This window comes from Mustela erminea, chromosome 6 (genome assembly GCF_009829155.1).
Source record: "Mustela erminea isolate mMusErm1 chromosome 6, mMusErm1.Pri, whole genome shotgun sequence".
In the NCBI taxonomy this organism is placed as follows: Eukaryota; Metazoa; Chordata; class Mammalia; order Carnivora; family Mustelidae; genus Mustela; species Mustela erminea.
Window position 1 is genome coordinate 127,783,898 of NC_045619.1, and position 14,926 is coordinate 127,798,823.

Consider the following 14,926-nt stretch of genomic DNA (forward strand, 5'->3'; position numbering starts at 1 on the left):
TCTTGCCAGAGATACGGATGGGATAGTGATCAGTAAAGGTAGCTCGAGTGATCACCAAAGGTGCAGAATTCACCTAAAGGGGTTAGTCTGGGGACATGAGGCTGTGATGCGAATAGTCTGGTTCACCAAGCTCGAAAAGAAATGAAAAACAGTTTTGAAGGTTCAGGTGCAGAGTTAAGAATAAGCGAAAGATACCTGGGATTTGGGAATTTGGGCTTTTGAAACCCAGACTGTTCAGGAGCAGAGGGGCAGGCACTGAAATATTTTTCTAGATGCTTAAGGTGGGAGAACGCAGACCTCGGGAGAGCTTACAGCCCCATCCCGTGGATTAATAAAAGCTCCGGAGCTGCTCTGGGCAGTAGAGGGTTGCCTGCCACAAGTCACCATGGAACCCCTTGACAAAGAGCTGTGGCCCTCACCTCGGAACGCCTGGCTTTGGAGTCCTGACTTCGCCACTTACTCCCCGTTCACGGCATTCAGCCTCAGTTTTCTCCTCCGTAAAATGGGGGTGCTAACAGCAGCGTTGTGAGGATTGACTGACAAAACACATAGTGTGGTTCTCAGAATTCCCGCTCCACGTGTTAGCTATGGTTTTTAGTCACTGCTGATGTGGAACCTGAGCGTTCATTAATTGTTTTTGTAGCCTTCATTGTATTGCAACAGTTCAGAGAGATTAGCAGAATCTTTTTAGTCTTACATTACAGATGACGAAATCGCAACTCAGGTACCGACTTCAACAATGCAACAAACTATCCTTCTGTGTTTTCTGCTATCTTTTTTTCTCATCTGAGGGGTCTAGGAAAAAGTTACTGTGCTGCTGAGATAAGCCCCAGATGCAACAGTCATTTCTATAAATGAATTAAAATACAAAATGTGAAGCGTTATCAAAGGAGTTGGGATAGTCATGTGTTTATATTAGGTAGGCTTGCGACACTGTTTCTAGGCAGGCTGGAGGAGTTACGTTGATTTACTTTTTGCTGGCACCTGTTGATGGGAGCTCGGGTCATTTGGAAGGCTTACAGTTGTAACTCTTACCTGCTCCAAGAAGAGTCGGGGTTTGCTGTCACAGGTATATCCTGAGCAGGAAACCAAGTCACCAAGGGGCTGTGGGAATTGCCACAGGGAGCGAGGGGTTGGACACAATGTCTTTTTTCCTTTTGTATTCTAGACTTTGGCAGCTACCTCCCTTGCCTATATCCCAGACCGAAACAGCCCATAATTATGTTCTACATCCATTGTATGTAAGAGACAAATATGTTTTTCATTGTGTTATTTTTAGCAGCTGTGTTTCTAGCCAGGGAAAACACTCTATTAGTTCCAGGGTTTTCCTAATTACTTTTCCAATTTTTCCAAATTTTCCACATCAGATTGCTCGGGATTGCTCAGGTCCCACACTCCTGGGAGAGGGCTCTTAGCAGGAATGTTGGGTAGGCTCATCTAGTGGGATTCTGAAGGCGTTCTGATCTCTGAGCTGCTGAGGCTGAGCTCATTCTGTGCCAGACAATGAGTAAATTAATTAAATGTGGTCATCAGACTGCATTGTGGCCTGCAGTTCCCAGCACTGGTTTGGGGCATCCGGAAAAGGTCTGGTTATCTCAAGGGCCGATCTGTGAGTCTGAAAGCAAATATTTATTTCATTCAAAGTTTCAGTTCCAAGTATGAACCACAAAGCAGCAAGTTGAAGGTAGAAAAGAGTCATGAAATCACACAGCTCTGGGGTGCCAAATTCCAAATAGGCCCAGAATCACTGCATACAATGCATATTTTTCTACATTTTCTACCTATTCTAATGGACTTTAAAAAGTCCATTAAAGCTTTTTATTACACTAATTGTTGTATTGTTCAGAGATTATCTGTTGATTAATAAGCAGTGATTACATCTAGAAGTGTGTTTTACATCTTGCAGGTTTAGGAAAGGTCTGTTGAGTCAGAGGGGCTGGGTGAACAGGGATTCAGAAGCCACGTTGCCTGGATTCGAGTCCTGCCTCCATTACTTATTAGTGGCACAGATTTCCCACTGAAGAACATACGTGGGTCTATTCATATTCCAAATAAAGTATAGCACCTAAACTTAAAAATCCTCTTGGGACACCTGGGTGGCTCAGTAGGTTAAGCGTCTGCCACCGGCTCAGGTCATGATGCCAGGGTCCTGGGATAGAGTCCTGCAGCGGGTTCCCTGCTCAGCAGAGCGCCTCCTTCCCTCTCTCCCTCTGCCTGTCGCTCTGCTTACTTGTGCTCTCTCTCTATCTCTCTATCAAATAAAAAAATACAATCTTTTTTAAAAAAAAAAATCCTCTTAGTAAAGGAATTAGTGGTCTTTAAATAATGTTTTTCTCTCAATTTTTTTTTTTTTTAAATTTCCATGGAAATCATTTGTTCAGAAAGAAAGACACTGAAATCTCCCAGTTCAGGAACTGGAAGTAAAACTTCCTCCAGCCCTGATGCATCTTACAGCTCTCCTCAGTGAAAGGGAAGCTCTGTCCAGAAGCTGCTTAAAGTTCAGGCTTCAGTCACTGCTCTTTGTCAATTTAACGTCATTGGAAATGCTCCTGTTTGAAACTGGTCAGGGGCAGTTTTCCGACATCTATTTTTCCAAAACCTCAACCTGAGAAATGGTGTCCTCTCAGATGCCGTGGCTTCTCTTCAGGTGTGTGGCTGCTGAGGCGTGAGCAGGTGGAGTGGGAAGGGCGCTTTCCTCATCCAGGAACCAAGCTCCCCTCTTGGTTTTCTTTCCTTAACTTTCTCCTAGGCAGGGAGAAATGTAATTTAGTGGAAGCTGAAATTCCTCAGAGAACCGGAGTTTGGGATCTTTGTTTTGGTCCCCCATCCCCCAATTTCAGTGTGCGTGAGAGAGAGTGTGTGTGTGTATTTAAGTTATTTATTGAAGTACAGTTGACACACGATGTTAACGTTAGTTTTAAGCGCACAACATAGTGATTTGACTTGACGCCTCTGTCTGTTATGCTGTGCTCACCACACCACAAGGGTAGCCGTCATCTGTCTTTATTTATGTTTTGTGTTATGAGTTGTGTTTTTAGTATGCGTGGTGAAGCAGCAAGGCCAGACTCTGCGTATGAATTTTGGCCATTCCGTATTTCAGAATTTTCCTCCGCAGTCATTCCATTATCGATCACCTTGTGAGAAAAGGATTTTTTCTTTTTCTTTTTCTTTTCTTTTCTTTTTTTTTTTTTTTTTGAAGTCAGAGGTTACTAAATCTGCCACCCCATATAAAACCCAAATGAGTTCTCCTTGGTTTGTGGTGATCATTGTGTGACATCTGGACAACCAGAAGCCGTGGTACCTGTGGAATTCAGGGCGAGCTTAGATGAAGGGAAGGACCAGGGAGAAACAGAAGATGGAGACTGGGTTGAACTTCATCCTTCAGGGAGGCGTCTGCTGCTTTAGCTTCCAGACAACAAATGTACAGGTAGAAGAAAGAATTTCGGACTACTTACCCCACAAGAAGAGCACATGTAGAGAATGATCCATGTAGACGATTTCTTCTCGAGGGTCACAAAGCAAGGAATGCACAGATGATTTTTTGTGAGGGCATGAGTACAGTCAGTCCAAAGTGAAGGGAGGTGGTAGCTTTTGTGGCGTCTCCAGCCCCAGGGTTTACTTCACACCCCCGTGTACCTTTGCCCGATACCCCTCTCCTCCCGTCCCCTTGCTCATGATTCAGCAGTGGAAGTGAAAATGCTGTTTCCCACTATTGGTTTTACAAAGGTTCATAAATGCACACGCTCATGTTGCCCCCGTAAACCCAGTGGTGGGATCGTCCTCAGAGCCGTGGATCCTCCTTGCCTGTCTGCCTTGCTCTGCACTTGGCCCGGATAGTACAAGACAGAGCCAAGTCCCCCGGTGGGAGATGTTGTTATCGGCCTATCATGTGGCGCAGCACACTTTTCAGAAAGGACCTTTTTCATCTTAACTTCTTGCCACCCCAGAAGCAAGCTGCCGCCCCACAGATTTTTTTGGAATGGCTAAGAAAACAGTTATTTGGAGGAATCCTGGGTCACTGTTGGTCTTTGACATTAAGAAGCTTTGTAAACGCCCCTCACAATGACACTGGGATGTCAGATCACGTTTCCACAGCTGTCGCCAGTAAGGTAAACGTGCCACCGCCATCATTCAGCCTACTCTGTCTTCCAGAGGGACAGTTTTTTTTTTTTTTCTTTTAATCATCTGCCTGAATTTTGCACCAGGATAGGTTGCTTGGGCCCCCTTCACCTTTGAATGTCACTTTATTCAAATCCTTTTTCAAGGTAACTTTTCAGACTGCAGAAGAAGGTAGCTCTGGCCAACTGCCTTACAAAGGATAATTTTCAATTTGTTCCTCGTGGAGTGTGTATATGTCTCTGTGTCTCTTTGTCTCTGATGAGAATAGCACAAACTCTGGTTTTTAAAATTCTTCTCTCTTCAGAGCAATGATAGTAGTGGCCCCATTATACATTAACTTGACCCCCTTAAACAGCTGTTTGGGTTGCTTATTTTTTTCTCTCCCTTTGATGAACAGGGCTGCAGTGGCCTCTGTGTGTACGTGTCAGGAAATACAGAGAACAAATTCCTGCCTGTCAGATTACTAATTTAGTCCTGTTGGTTTACTAGGATTACTAGCGTTGAAAGGTACTGCCTAATTTTCTCTCAAAAAGACTCACCAGTTTATTCCGTCAATAAGAGTCTTAGAGAGTGTGTTACGGCACGTTCAGATAATACAATCCACTGTATTCTTGACGATATATGAAATAGACCCTATGTGCCAGTATGAACCCATTACGAAGTCATGTTAAATAAGCATTATGGCTTACGGAGCAGTACAGAGAGCATGGTCCCTTTTATTTTAAAAAGGCTGGAACCCATTTGTGTGAAAAGGCCTATGGATTTCTTGTATACTTATCTATACATTAACAGTTTCAAAAATGATGCCTAATAAATCAGAGAGAGGAACTAGTGGGGGAGGGGAACTTTTATTTATTTATTTAAAGATTTATTTATTTTCTTAGAGAAAGAGAGCGCACATGTGTAGGAGCAGGGAGAGGGGAAGAGAGAGAGAGAGATTGAGAAACACAAGCAGACTCCACACTGAGCGGAGAGCCCACAAGGCACTCGATCGCACGACTCTGAGATCACAATCTGAGCTGAGATCGAGAGTCAGATGCACTTAACCGACTGCACCATCCAGACACCCGAGGAAGCTTTTATTTTGGACTTCTGGACCTCCCTGCTATTTATATTTTTATCACATGCATATCATTGCTTACAACTTTGAAAGTCGCTTACCACAAAGACAGGGCTGCCCCACAGCATAGCTTGTGTCCTTCCAGACGCAACGGACTGTTTCCAGGTAGTCTGAGAAAGTGACTTTTTCCGTCTCACACACCAGCCCAGGAGCATATTTGTGTCTTCATGTAGTTGTCCCTTGAAAAAGGAAGTGATTCCCTTTTTTCCTCCTCCTTTATAGGAACTGTCATTTCTGAAGGTCTCATTTCTAGCAGAATCTTCCCTCAACAAGTTTATTCAAGTCAGGATCCTACCTTTCTAAGTAAATGCTGTTTTGAGTTCTGAGCTATCAGGTGTACCTGGATTAACTATATTGAAGTTGCCTGAACTTTTCTTTTCTTTTTAAGTATATTTATTTATTATGTTCAGGGAGCCAGCATATAGTACAGCATTAGTTTTTGATGTGGTGTTCAACAATTCATTAGTTACATATAATTGAACACAAATAAATAAATAAAGTGTACTTATTTAAGTAATTTCTACACCCACTGTGGGGCTCGAACTCACAACCCCGAGATCAAGAATCAAGTTACATGCTCATCCAACTGAGCCAGCCAGGCAGTCTTGAACTTTTCAACAGAAGCGGTAAATTTCCCTTCCTGGGTTACGACATCTTCAGACCCATTGTCTGAAACATTCACTTCAAGTTCACATGAGTGTCCTCTGTAACTAAACTTCACGCCTAGCCGAGTTTCTGATCAGTTTTGGATGAAGGGGACATCAGCTTTCATGCTAAGTCTGTAACTATAGAACTATAATTCAGTTTCCTAAGTGAAAAATCTACAGAATATGTAGATTTCTAAAGACATCTTTTACTGCGAGACAGGCCTAGAAAATATACTGTCACAGGATATCTTTTGAAAGAAAAGAAATGACACTTTTTATACTCTCAAACCATTGAAGAAAGCCTTTGACATTATTTTAAACTCCAAATCCTTTTTAATTCTGATGTGCAGAATGCATTTAAGCCATTCTAGGTGGTAGATTTATGTATTCCTTTTGTGCAAATCAGCGCATATCTTTGGTAGTTAGATTTTTTCTTTCTCCCTCTCAAAAGCTGCTTTTGAAACTTCACCTTTTCCCTAGATATAATTTTTTTTTTCACTTCATGAAGTATCTCCATTCTGTCGCTAACTGCAAATGTTTGCAGAAGGGAACCAAAATAAAACAAATACCTCTTAATATGGTACTTTGTGCATAAACAAACATCTGACATTTGTTGGTTAATTTAAAAAAAAAATAAGGAGAATTAACTATGCTAGGAAAAAAAGCAGAGTAGGATTGTGGCTGTGATGGGCAAAACAAGGAAGGAAAGCTGTGATTTGAGCAATTTCTTTCTTTTAAGCGATTTCATTATAGGTAATATAATTATTATGGCCTCCAGGTGGGGGCACAGCACTTTTAAGGCTAATTGAACTTTTTCTATATCATTAGAAAAATGGGCCAAACTTCCTTTATCATGGGATAAATACAAGATTTCCTTCCTCCAAATATTTCATGCCCGTGGCTTTTTAAGACATACACGGCACCTCTGAATCCCAGATGTTGTCATGAATGCCAACACGGTGCAATAAACAGTTTGTCTGTACGCTTCCAGACCACTGCGGGTAAGAACTGGAATGCCCACAAGGGTGATTGCTTGCTATCTGCCGGAAACTTTCACACAAGTTATCTCGTATAATCCTCCAGAAATCCCTTAGGAAAGCATGCCTAGAAATAAGGAAACCAGAGCTCCAAAGAGTTGAGAAGCTTGGTTCTTTAGGCTGCAGAGCAGTTGTGACTCAGCCCGACAGCATTTTCCTGAGATCCCTGAGGATGGTTGTTCATTTTATGAGGCTGGATTTCCAAACAACATAATCACGCAGGGAGTGATTTACTTCTTATCTCTGTTGCCTCCAGTCCTCATATGCATGCCTGCCCGCTTGCTTGCTTGCTTGCTTGCTTGCTTTCTTTCCCTTCCTCCCAACCCCTTTTCATTCATTCATTCATTCATTCATTCATTCATTCATTCATTTATTTCAGTGTTACCCCAAAGGGTGGACTCGAGGACACGAAGGAGGCTGGAACAGCTGTAGGTTTTCTCCTTGTGCAGGACCTCTTACGTCAAGCCTCGAGCTAGCTTGTCAGGAATGCATTTCTTAAGCAACCTTCTTCCTTGCATCAGAGGAAGAAAGCGGCACATGCCTTGATCAGATCTCTTCCCTCAGTGTGCTCTGGGAGCAGACCTTTAGTATTCACCCCAGAGAAAGCATTACTTAGTGGTTCATCAAAAATGCTTCCCAAAATGCTGTTGCTCCCACATTTTGCCTAATAATCCCCAAACGCACTGCACTCCTGTTGCCGTTATTTTTGTGTGTGATTACAGAAGGTCTTAGGAGAATTGAATGGACAGATTGGGCAACTTTCGTAGGTCATTCCTTGTGCGGGCCAGCGTTAGTATAGATCAGAGGCCCCAGACCTGGGGGGCTGCCCTCTAGAGAGGCCTGCACCGTGGCCTCTGCGTATCTTGATAAACAACCAGAATTTTGTAGAATCGGGAGTTTTTACAGAAAAATCAATTTTCTTACATTTTGGGGGGGGGGGAATCAGATGACTAGGAAACACAGGGCTCCAAGTTCTTTGTTAAAAAGATGTATGAGAGCTACGTAGCAGCTGCCCTATTAAGATATGAGGTTCTGGTTCTCAGGTTCCCCACAGCTCCCCCTCTCCCTACCCCACACCTGTCTCCCTTATCCGCCTGACTCCTCTGGAGCTAGCCCGGCCGTGCACGTAGGCCTGCTGTCCTTGAGGCACTGCGGTGAGGAGGCCGCCATCTGGCTTTTGTTGTTGGACAGACTTACGTTCCCGAACTGGTTCTACCACTTACTATTTCTGTGGTCTTGGGCGAGTTTCTCAATCTAAGGAATCTTCCATTTCTGCAGCCAGATAGTTTCCAGGTCGGGGACAGAATCTGAGAAGTACTTAACCCACGATCTGGCTTGGTCTGCTCCTTACCTGAAGCAGCTGTCACAGCAACATCTCTTAAAGCATTTTGGGAGAAAGGATCAGTGGCTTCCAGGCAGGGTCTTAAACATTTGTGGTTGTTCAGCGTGGGAGGGGCCTTTGAACTGCGGCTGAAAGCACCCTCGTTTTCTGGAGGAGCGATCAAAAGCCAGGAGCTCACGAGTCCTGCCTGACTCAGTGACTTCAAGGTGAACAGGTCCAGGGCCAGTGACTTTCCAGCAACCCACGAAAAGTCCTCAGAGTGTGTAGTTTTGGAGATGGGGTCTGTGATAGTGCAGTTTGCATTGAGTGTGAGGACAAGGGAATTTCGGCTAGCATAAACGGGGTACAGCTGCGGGGGTGGGGGTCACTGGGGTTCGAATTACTCCTGGGACCACAGCCTTCACGGGGCTTAGATGCCAGGGGGGAAACGCCAAGAGAAAACCGACGTTCAGATGACTTCAGATTGAAACACGTGGCAAGAAGGCAGCAGAGAGGATTCCATGAGAGGCAGCAGGCGAACAAAGCAGAGGCAGCATGTTCTCAGGGAGAATAGTTATGTGCAGGGAGCCCTGGGCAGGAAGGGGCTTGTCTGGTGAAGGGCTAAGACCCAGGCGGCCCGGGGAAGGTGGCGGGGGGCTTAGGAAGCCACTGAAAGGAATTTGATTTTGATTCTTAGTGCAAAGCAAAGGGCTTTAGAACATTTTAGAGTCTTTTTAGCTTCTGTTGAAACATTGTTTACACGGAAGCTCCTTTGCAGGGGTCGGGTAGGGGCTTTTAACGAAGCCCTAAGTCTCCCTACCCTCCATCCCGGAGATGTCCCCAAAGTGTCCTTTGTCACTCCAGGGCTGGATGGTCACTGTGGAAACCCCCAGTACCAGCAGTTCACAGCGTCCTGGGAATCTGTGACTTGCTCACCAGGGGTCCCACTCCTGGGGTCCAGAAAAATCCATCATGCTTGTCATTAACCCAAAGGCCAAATGCTGATATTTTTCTTCTTTTTTGCTTGTTTTTTTTTTTTTTCCTAATTATTAACTCTTCCATTAGTTCTCACATGTTCAGAGGATCCACTGAAATGTTTCATCTTGACCACAAAAAAAAAGGCTTAAGTCGATGCAACAGTGTCTGAAACGGGAGACACGTGTCCTAAGTCCTTGGGTTAGGTAATTCCCAGGGCCTTGTGATACATGTGATGTTTGCCTTTTCATCTGCTCCCAACTCAGGAAAAGAAACCATTAATTTATATTTCAGTCCAAGCCAGTGTTTTTCATTTTGCGGTCGTTGATTTGAGCTCAGATATGATCAGCAGGTGAATTCGGCAGCTCCCATGGGGAGCCCCTCGGAAGCTCCCCCTCGCGCAGAGGTCAGGCCCAGCCTTCCCGTCACACCCGGCTGGGGTTGGCCGACGGTGGCACGTACAGGGTGTGGGTCCCACCAGCACCTTCAATGCTGGGCATTTGTTCAGTGTGGGCTTGCTTGCAAAAACCTTCGGAAATGCTGGAGAGCTCAGCATTCTCCTTCATTTCGCAGGTGAGAAAACTGAGCTTCGGAGAAGGGCTGTGCTTCGGGTCCGCCTCACGGCTTATGAGGTCCAGGGCCGATGTGCGATCCCGGCTTCTGAGTCCCGGTGACCCACTGACCTTTGCACACCAGCACGTGTTCTTTGGAGCCCGGGCTCTGAGGGCGGTCCCGTGGGGGCAGGTGACACCGGCGGTGGCAGTCAGGAAATCGGAGGCATGTTCTCTGGGTGGTTCTCAAGCATTCGGAAATTGTAGCCCCACCCCACCCCTCTCTCTCTCTCTCTTTTTTTTTTAAGATTTTATTTATTTGACAGACGGAGATCACAAGCAGGCAGAGAGACAGGCAGAGAGGGGAGGAAGCAGGCTCCCCGCTGAGCAGAGAGCCCGATGCAGGGCTCGATCCCAGGACCCCGGGATCATGACCTGAGCCTAAGGCAGAGGCTTTAACCCACGGAGCTACCCAGGCGCCCCCACCCCTCTCTTTCTTCTTCTGTTCTAGAAACTCTGGCCTGGCGGGTTTTGAGGCTGAGAGGCATTGACCGTGACTGCACTCTTTTCAGGATAAAGCAATTTGAGCAAACAGTTTGAGACACCTGGCAGTTTGGTCTTTGCCTCATGATGTGAGAAATAAGTTTTGCTGTGAACTAAGCCGAGATCGGTCTCTGTTTAATCTGCAAGTGCACGGGGACGTCACCTGCCCCCTTCTCACCGGATGCCATTCAAGTTAACTCTAATGAGAGGTGCGGGGCTGAGCCGCTTGGGCTGAGTGGAATACACAGGGAAAGAGCAGCATTCTTGCCCTCCTTTTCGGTGTCCACATCCGGATTTACCTAAACCCCACCCAGGCTGCATTTGCGTAGCAGTGAAAAACCGGTATTTTCTATCCATGAATCACACCGCAAATCCCGGGCCTCTGTCCTTCGGGTGCCTCGGCCAGCTATGGGGAAGGATGGGCACAGCTGAAGGCGAGCTGAGCGTGGAGGGGAAAGGTCCCTCCGCCTGGGGGCTGCGCACGTGACTGCCGATGGCCACCTGCCCATCTGGACATGGAGCCATCTGTCTGCCCTCCTGGAGAAAGACCGAGAAAGGAAGGCGGAGCCCTGAGTTTCTGCTGTCGGGGGCTCTGCAGGACAGAGAAAAGCAAGGTACAGCAGTCGCACGGTTCTGGGGCTTGCCTTTCCTCCCTGGGGTCTCTCACCTGCTGTGCTGTGTGGCCCCGGCCACCTGCCCGGAGCAGCTCCTGGCCATCGATTGCCACGTGAGGGCCGGAGAGGGCTGGGGGTCGCTGTGGTTTCTTTTAAGTTAAATGACGCTTCAGTGCAGAGGGTGATTGCCCACAGCAGTTAAACGTTGTTTAATGATAATTAAATTGCTTTTCTCTCTTCGGAAAGCCCGCCTCATTTTTCTGGACAAAGGCAGGAAGCATTTTTCTTTGATTATACAGAACCACTCTAGGTAAGGTATAATCCATCTTACTGCGCCGGGGCCCTCAAAGGATGAGTCCCGGGATCCTGCTTTGGAAATGGCACAGACATTAGGAAACCAAGTGCTTCCAAGTTTAAGAATCTTGTCCGAAACCAAAAAAGCCGCCTTTCCCACCTGCCTCCCCCTCCATGCGTTTTTGGGAGTCTCTTACAACATGCGCGGCTGCTTCTGGACTGGTCTGGATCCCCTTTACAAAGCGTGGGGAGGCTTGGCATGTCCCGTCCTGTTCCTTCCTGGCTTAGTTCCTCCTCAGAGACATTGGGGCTCTGCCCAGGAGGCCCGCAGCACTTTGCCGGGAGAAAGCCTCACTCTTCCCAGGGCTTTGAGAAGTTGACCAGCTTTCTTCCCCCCGGGAGGAAGGCATTTTCAGACAGTGCGGGGAGCCCAGAGACATGGGCTGGAGCCCACTGAAAGAAAAAAGGCTTCAAAAATGAGAAGCCCTGAGACAGGATATTCGTTTGATAAGTCTTTGTATCTGATCTGTTGTTTCATGTGCCTGGTGTCCTGCTGCCAGAATTAAGATGCTCTAAAAAGAAACCTTAGGAAATAGATCACGATGATCCAGTTTGATGTAGGAATAAAATGGAGACGAAAAAAGGAATGTTCCTGAAGGAACTGAACCAACTGTGATTGCAAAAAACCTGCACTTTAAATCTTAATAGAAACGATGGCGAAAGCGCTTGGGTGGCTCAGTGGGTTAAAGCCTCTGCCTTCGGGTCGGGTCATGATTCCAGGGTCCTGGGATCGAGCCCCGCATCGGGCTCTCTGCTCAGCAGGGAGCCTGCTTCATCATCTCTCTCTGCCTGCCTCTCTGCCTACTTCTGAGCTCCGTCTGTCAAGTAAAAAAATAAGATCTTAAAAAAAAAAAAAAAAGAAATGATGGTGATATGAGGTTTGGGGGGTGTGTGTGTATGTGTGTGTGTTTGTGTGTGTTTTGTTTGGGGTGTGAGGCTTGGAGCATTACGGCACAGACTACTTCTGCTTTCTCAGTCTTGGATGTCAATTCCGTGGCCTGGCGTGCTTTGTTTGGTCTTCTTTGGGTGACACTGAACTGGGAGCAGGGAGGCTGCAGGTCAAGGTTTGGGTCGGCGGAGAATCACTGCCGAATGAGACACGCGAGCTCCCAGGCAGGAGATAACCGATGCTGGTCACTTTCGTAAAGGGGGGAAGCCCAGGGACCAAGGACTGTAAAACTTGGACTGGGCAGAACAGAGGAGTCTGGGCACGTGTAAGTGTATTTAACCAAGATGGTCAGCGAGTAGGGGAAGGTGAGGAAAGGCACAGTCATGCTGTTGGTGGCATGATAAGGAAGGACAGGGTAAGGACCTCCACGTGGAGACTTTAGTTCTGTCCCTCCCAGAAGAGAGGATGTAAGAGCATTCCATTTTGGAGCAGCTCCTTCAGTTTCTACCTGATTTTCTTTTTATTTATTTATTTATTTATTTGAGGGAAGAGAGAGAGCACGTATGAGCCGTGGGGAGGGAAAGGAAGAAGCAGACTCCCCTCCGAGAGGGAGCCCAGTGCAAGGCTTGGGTCTGGGACTTGATCCCCAGACCCTGAGATCATAATAAGCTGAGCCAAAGGCAGGTGCTTAGCCAACTGAGCCACCCAGGTACCCCTCTACCTGGTTTTCTAGTGACTTCTTAAAACTTGCGTCTAGGAAGAAGTAAAAAGGAAGATCTCATTTGTTGGAGAAGCTACTGGCAAGCAGTGCTGGGCTCATTCTTAGGGAGGATGGTGTGACTTGGGGTAGGGGGTGCCCTGGAGCCACAACCAGACTTCCCCTGAGCCAGTCAAAACCTGGACTGGGTCCCTGATGGCCTCCTACACTGCCAGTACCCTTTCCTCTTGAGTTACCACCTGATTAACCTTCCTAGTCTTGAACTGCGAATCAAAACTAACTCAGATCAAAATGTAACTCACAATCACAGAAGGGGGCCGCGGGCGGGGTCTACCCAGCCATCCTCAAAGGATACATGAGGTCCCTTGGGCCAGAAAACGTAGGTGACTTATTCAGGGTCACGTCAGTCTTTCTGACAATAGCCTCGCCGCTGTTGGTTTATGCTTTTTTTTTTTGAGGAGGGACAGAAGGCACTGGAATAAGGCATTTTTGAGGAGGGACTGAAGGTACTGGATAAGGCAGGGGAAGTTAGGAGTTCCGGGTAGCTTAGGTGCAGATCATGACAGCTTCCGTAACGTCCCAGCGTCCTGATTTCTGACACGTCCAGGCTGGCTAGGCTCCGCATTTGTTGTCTTCTCTTCCTACCGTGGCCCATGCCGGGTGGCCTGGAGGAGCTGAGTGGTGTTCCCTCAGTCCTCCCTTGTGTCCCAGTGCCCCGATAGTCACTCCATTAAAAACTCCAGTGATGAGTGCTCCCTCTGACAAGTGCTATATGTTAGACAGGTTTGGGATATGGGGAAGGGAAGGTGATTATAGGGGAAAAGGAGAGTGTTATACCTGATTATTTACTGTGCTGTCCAGACCCCAAATGCAGAGACACACACAAACACACATAGACAACAATGGGACAAAGATATTTGAGATCCTGACTGGCTTTGAAAAGCTGGGGCTAACCGTTACACTAAGGGCAAGGCAGATGAGGAAAAGCAAATTTGGGAAAGATCCAGGCTGACACTGGGGACCTGTGACCTGAAGTACAGTCTGTTGTAGTCAGGCATTACGGAGACTAATATTGGAGCCCGCCCAGGTTGCAGACAATGCTTAGAGGCATTTCCTATCGTCCGGGGGCTTACATTTTAATGAGCCCGTAGATGCCTATCAGCACTGTGTCATCACGACGGTGATAGCTTTTTCCAACAGGCTCTTTTCCCCTCAAAGCCCAAGGCTCAGGGGCAGCTCTTCAGAGATGAACCACTGTCTGATTCTAGCAGACGCACATGGGGGGGAAGTTAAGCTCTCCCTGCCCTATTCAATTGCGAAGAGATTTCCAGCTAAAGTCAGTAATCAAGGCACTGTGCTTGCAAGGGATGCTGGTATTTTTTAAAAATAGAATAATCTGTCTGTGTGTGTTTGCGAGTGTGTCTTTCAATAGGAAAATGAGAGTGCAGGGTTTTTTTTTTTCACAAATTGAACTTCGGCTGTTCCACATAGCTTTTCTTAACCGAACGCATGCTTGCCAGATCACTTGGAATTACCCTACTAGGAACTTGGTCAAATTACTTAGTGCTAAAAATGGGCCCCACTTGGGGGCCCCTTCTGGAAAGTCCTGGAGTCTGGAGCTGAACCCTCTGTTACCCTCACTCCCTTCTTCCAGGAGCCCAAGCACCCCTGAAGTGAGGATGGTGGCCTCACAGGGTATCCTGGTAACGGCCTACTTACTGGGGTCCCACCTCCAACCGCCGTGTGGAGGGGTCACTTGCAGGCACAAGGCAGAATGTTCTCAGTGCTTCCCACTGCCTTCAGCATGAGAGGAAAAGCAGGCAAACCTCCGCTTCCTTCCCTGCCCCCAGGCCCAACCCCCAACACACGCGCACACACACACTCTCACACCCCAGCGTTGAGATTCTTTCTCCTGTGAACTGGATTCTGAAAGGCTGAGCCATTGCGTCTGTGTTTTGGCTCAGCCGCTCAGCAGGGCTCAGGTGTCTAAATTCAGAATTTTCCCATGGCTTTAAGATTCGGGCTGCAGCTCTGTCCC

At 47.0% G+C, this 14,926-nt stretch overlaps 1 protein-coding gene across 14 annotated transcripts in view; it reads left to right on the forward strand.

Annotated features, from left to right (window-relative positions):
- Positions 1 to 14,926, forward strand: part of KIAA1217 (KIAA1217 ortholog) — a 291,604-nt gene that overhangs the window by 28,968 nt on the left and 247,710 nt on the right. Inside the window, exon 1 of one of the 14 annotated variants that reach the window (XM_032349633.1) lies at positions 10,258 to 10,927. The exons of the other annotated variants lie outside the window; for them this stretch is intronic. Coding sequence (XP_032205524.1) covers positions 10,829 to 10,927 — 99 coding nt within the window. The 5' untranslated portion in view covers positions 10,258 to 10,828. Of the gene's footprint in view, positions 1 to 10,257; positions 10,928 to 14,926 lie in introns of those variants that run through there. 14 annotated transcript variants of the gene reach the window in all.